Source organism: Hylobates moloch, unplaced genomic scaffold (genome assembly GCF_009828535.3).
Source record: "Hylobates moloch isolate HMO894 unplaced genomic scaffold, HMol_V3 SCAFFOLD_67, whole genome shotgun sequence".
NCBI lineage: Eukaryota > Metazoa > Chordata > Mammalia > Primates > Hylobatidae > Hylobates > Hylobates moloch.
In genome coordinates, this window is record NW_026652342.1 from 405411 (window position 1) to 409582 (window position 4172).

The 4172-nt window shown below is 36.8% G+C and overlaps 1 protein-coding gene across 3 annotated transcripts in view; it reads right to left on the reverse strand.

Annotated features, from left to right (window-relative positions):
• Positions 1–2851, reverse strand: part of LOC116463810 (centrosomal protein of 112 kDa) — a 390683-nt gene extending 387832 nt beyond the window's left edge. For 2 of the 3 annotated variants that reach the window (XM_058434855.1, XM_058434856.1), the window contains exons 1-2: positions 2801–2851; positions 2467–2544 (exon numbers count right to left, since the gene is read on the reverse strand). In XM_058434855.1, coding sequence (XP_058290838.1) covers positions 2467–2544 — 78 coding nt within the window. In that variant the 5' untranslated portion in view covers positions 2801–2851. Of the gene's footprint in view, positions 1–2466; positions 2548–2800 lie in introns of all 3 variants that reach the window. The other variant, XM_032147075.3, reaches the window with a different exon arrangement.
• Positions 2852–4172: the final 1321 nt, after the last annotated feature.

Here is a 4172-nt window from a genome sequence, read left to right on the forward strand (position 1 = left end):
AATCTATATATTTAATGCAATCCCTATCAAAATTCCAATGGCATTTTTCACAGATATAAAGAAAACCCTAAAATTTATATGAAACCAAAAAGACCCTGAATACCCAAGGCAATTTTGAGCAAAATGAACAAAGGTGAAGGCATCACACTACCTGACTTCAAAATACACTATAAAGCTATAGTAATCAAAAAAGCATAGTAAAAACTGGCATAAACCAGACACACAGACATAATGAAACAGAATAGAGAACCCAGAAATAAACCCATACATTTAGTGTCAACTGATTTTTATTTTTTATTTATTTATTTATTTATTTATTTATTTATTTTGAGATGGAGTCTTGCTCTGTCACCCAGGCAGGAGTTTGGTGACGCAATCTTGGCTCACTGCAACCTCTGCCTCCCAGGTTCAAGCGATTCTCCTGTGTCAGCCTCCTGAGTAGCTGGGATTACAGGCATGCCCTACCACACCCGGCTAATTTTCGTATTTTCAGTAGGGATGGGGTTTCACCATGTTGGCCAGGCTGGTCTCAAACTCCTAACCTCAAGTGATCCGCCCACCTCAGCCTCCCAAAGTGCTCGATTACAGGCATGAGCCACCATGCTTGGCCAGGTCAACTGATTTTTGACAAAGATGCCAAGAACACACAATGGGGAAAGACAATTTCTTCAATAAATGATGCTTGGAAAACTGGATATCCAACATGCAGAAGAATGAAATTAGACCCTTCTCTCCAATTCAAAACAGAGACTGAAATGTAAGATCTGACATTTTAAAACTACTATAAGAGAAATAGGGGAAAAGCTCCATGACATTGCTCTGGGCAATGATGTTTTGGATATGAACCGAAAAGCATAGTCAACAAAAGAAAAAATAGACACATGAGATTATATCAAACTAAAAAGCTTCTGCAAAGGAAACAATCAGAGTAAAAAGACAGCCTACACAATGAGAAAAATATTTGCAAGCCATATATCTAATAAGGGGTTAACATCCAAAATATATATGGAACTGAAACAACTCAATGGTAAGAACACTAATAACCTGATTTTAAAATGGGCAAAGGATCTGAATAGACATTTCTCAAAAGAAGACATGCAAATAGCCACCAGATATATGAAAAACTGCCCAACATTCCTAACCATCAGAGAAATGCTGATTAAAACAATACTGAGATATCACGTCACACCTATTAGAACGGCTATCAACAAAAAGAAAAAAGATCAGTATTGGAGGGGATGTGGAGAAAAGAGAAACCTTGCCCAGTGTTGGCAGTAATGTAAATTAGTGCAGCCATTATAGAAAAACAGTATGAAGATTCCTTGAAAAATTAAAAATAGAACTACTATATGATCCAGCAATCTCACTATTAGGTATAAATCCAAAGGAAATGAAATTGGTATATTGAAGAGCTACCTGCACCCCCATGTTCACTGCAGCAATAGCCAAGATATAGAATAAAGTGTCCATCAACAAATAAATGAAGAAAATGTGATATATATACACACATACATACCCCCCGCCATACACACACACAATGAAATGTTACTCCGTTTTTAAAAAGAAGGAAATCTTGTCATTTAGTACAACATGGATGAACCTAGAGAACATGATGTTAAGTGAAATAAGCCAGGCACAGGAAGGCAAATACCACATGATCTCACTTATATGTAGATTCTAAAAAAGGTGAACTCACAAAAGTAGAGAAATGGTGGTTGAGGCCAAGCGACAAAGAGTGGAGTTGGGAGATACTGGTCAAAGGATACAAAATTTAAGTTAGATGAGAGAAATAAGTTCTAGAGATCTATTGTACAGCACAGTGACTTTAGTTAATAACAATGGATTGTGTTTCAAAAATCACAATGAGAGTACATTTTAAGTATTCTCATTACAAAAAAAAGATAAGTCCGTGAGTTGATTCATATATCAAGCTCAATTTAGCCATTTGACAATGTATACATATTTCAAAACATCATGTTGTACAAAATAAACATATACAATTTTGTTCAGGTGTGGTGGCTCATGCCTGTAATCCTAATGCTTTGAGAAGTCAAGGCAGGAGGAGGATCACTTGAGGCCAACAGCTCAAGACCAGCCTGGGAAAAACAGTAAGATCCCATCTCTACCAAAAAAAAAATATTTTAATTAGCTGGACGTGGTGGCACAGCTGTAGTCCTGGCTACTCAGGAGGCTGAGGTGGGAGGACTGCTTGATCCCAGTGAGCTCTGATCACACCACTGCACTCCAGCCGGGCAAAAGAGAGAGACTCTATCTCTGGAAAACAAAAACAAAAACAAAAAACAAAACAGACAAATCCTGCCTACCATGCATCACGTTTTATATTTGTTTCAAATGCAACCTCTTCCTAGAATATACCATTATTTTAACTAAAACCTGAAAACCTAGATTATATAAAATATTAAAACTGTATTATCAAAGGGTTTATCACCAATATCTCATTCCTACCTCTTTCTCACGTATTCGAGAGAGAAAATTATCATCATAGAAACTGCTGGATTTTCTCAGGCTGAATTTCGGTGTCATCTGCTGAATGAACAGGAGTTATTTAACATGTTTTCAGATCTGGTTTATCCTTAACCCCAAAGAAAAATTCTAAATTGCCTGAGGCCCGTACCAAAATAGTACTAACACTGCAGGAAAAAATCACTTCCGAGTGATAAAATTCAAAAACTATTATGTTTCCTAATGTATATCTGCATTATTTTCTATAAATAACTTAGTGATTATTTTATTTTAAAATACCTGCCCCTAGAAAAAGTCCAATGGATTTCTCACATACCAGAGAAACTGGGATAGGCTTCTGTCTCAGGTATCGAGGATTTTCTATCTGAAAATTTAAAAATAAAACAAAATAAGGATTTATTAATTTTGGAGTTTTAATTATTATGTGATAAAATATAGAATTAAGCTGCCATATGAAACATTTTCTAGATTTCTTAATATTTAATTCATTTTTAGAATGGGTATTGTATGATACATTTTTAGTGGCTCCCTACAAATAAAACATAAAACATAAACTCCCTTGTGCATGCCAAAATGAACCTTCATGATCCTCTCACTGCCTAACTGCCCACTCTCATCTTCCATTACCCTTCACCTCACATTTTATGCTCCCAGGATCCACAATGACCTATATTACCAGAACATGGCAGATGTTGCCATGCCTGTCCGCCTCTGAATTTCTCTGCCCAGCCCTCCAAACCCTGTAAGCACACACCTATTTGTTCTTAGAGTCTCAATTTAATCACTGCACTCCCAGATGTATTTGGTATATGAATCCTTAAACATACCTTTCTAATAGCAAAGAGAACACAAAATTCCTTTGGGACTCCCCCTAAATCTCCCTTTCAGATTCATCTATCTCCACCATACCCCACGTTCCAAGGACACCAGACAATTTGTTTTAACTTAAAAGCACTATACTGTCTCCCATGTCTGAGTCTTTGCAACCTGTAAGATCATTCCCCCAACTTCTACACATGGTTAACTTACTCAAGACTCACAGTTTAAAAATCATCTCCCCCAGGAAACTTAGTTCCTGCTACTCCAGTAGTACCCTGGATGCTGGTTCCCTTTTACAATCTGGCATCTCCCTGTTTCAAAACCGTGTGGACTCAAAGCAGAGACCATGACTGCCCTGTTTACCACTCTATCCCTAGCACCCAACTCAGTGCCCAACGAGTATTTCTTCAGAAAGAAGGAAGAAACATGAGGAAAGAAAGGAGTCACCTGTACCTGATTCCACCTTCTTATCAGCTCCTAAAGTATCCTATGTCCACTCTCTCATAGCCCTTATGTAATACTTTGAGTGTTTATCAGTATGTCTCCACATCTCTCTTTGAACAGAAGGAGTACTGGGATGACGTCTTCTCAATTTTGTATCTCTGGGACCTAGCAAAATATCTAATGTATAGTAGCCTTTCAATAAAGTATTTATTGCATGAATATACTATATGATAAAGTAGACACACTGATAGTTATCTCTACTATTTCGCTCACAAATAAAGTGATAATCAAAAATCATTACCATGAAAGTCTAATTTCTTCATATCACAAACCCACAAATTACTACATGGATAATCTCAAAAAGTACAAGAACACAAACTATCACTTCAACCTAGGGTAGTGGTTCTTACACTTGTTAAATTAAG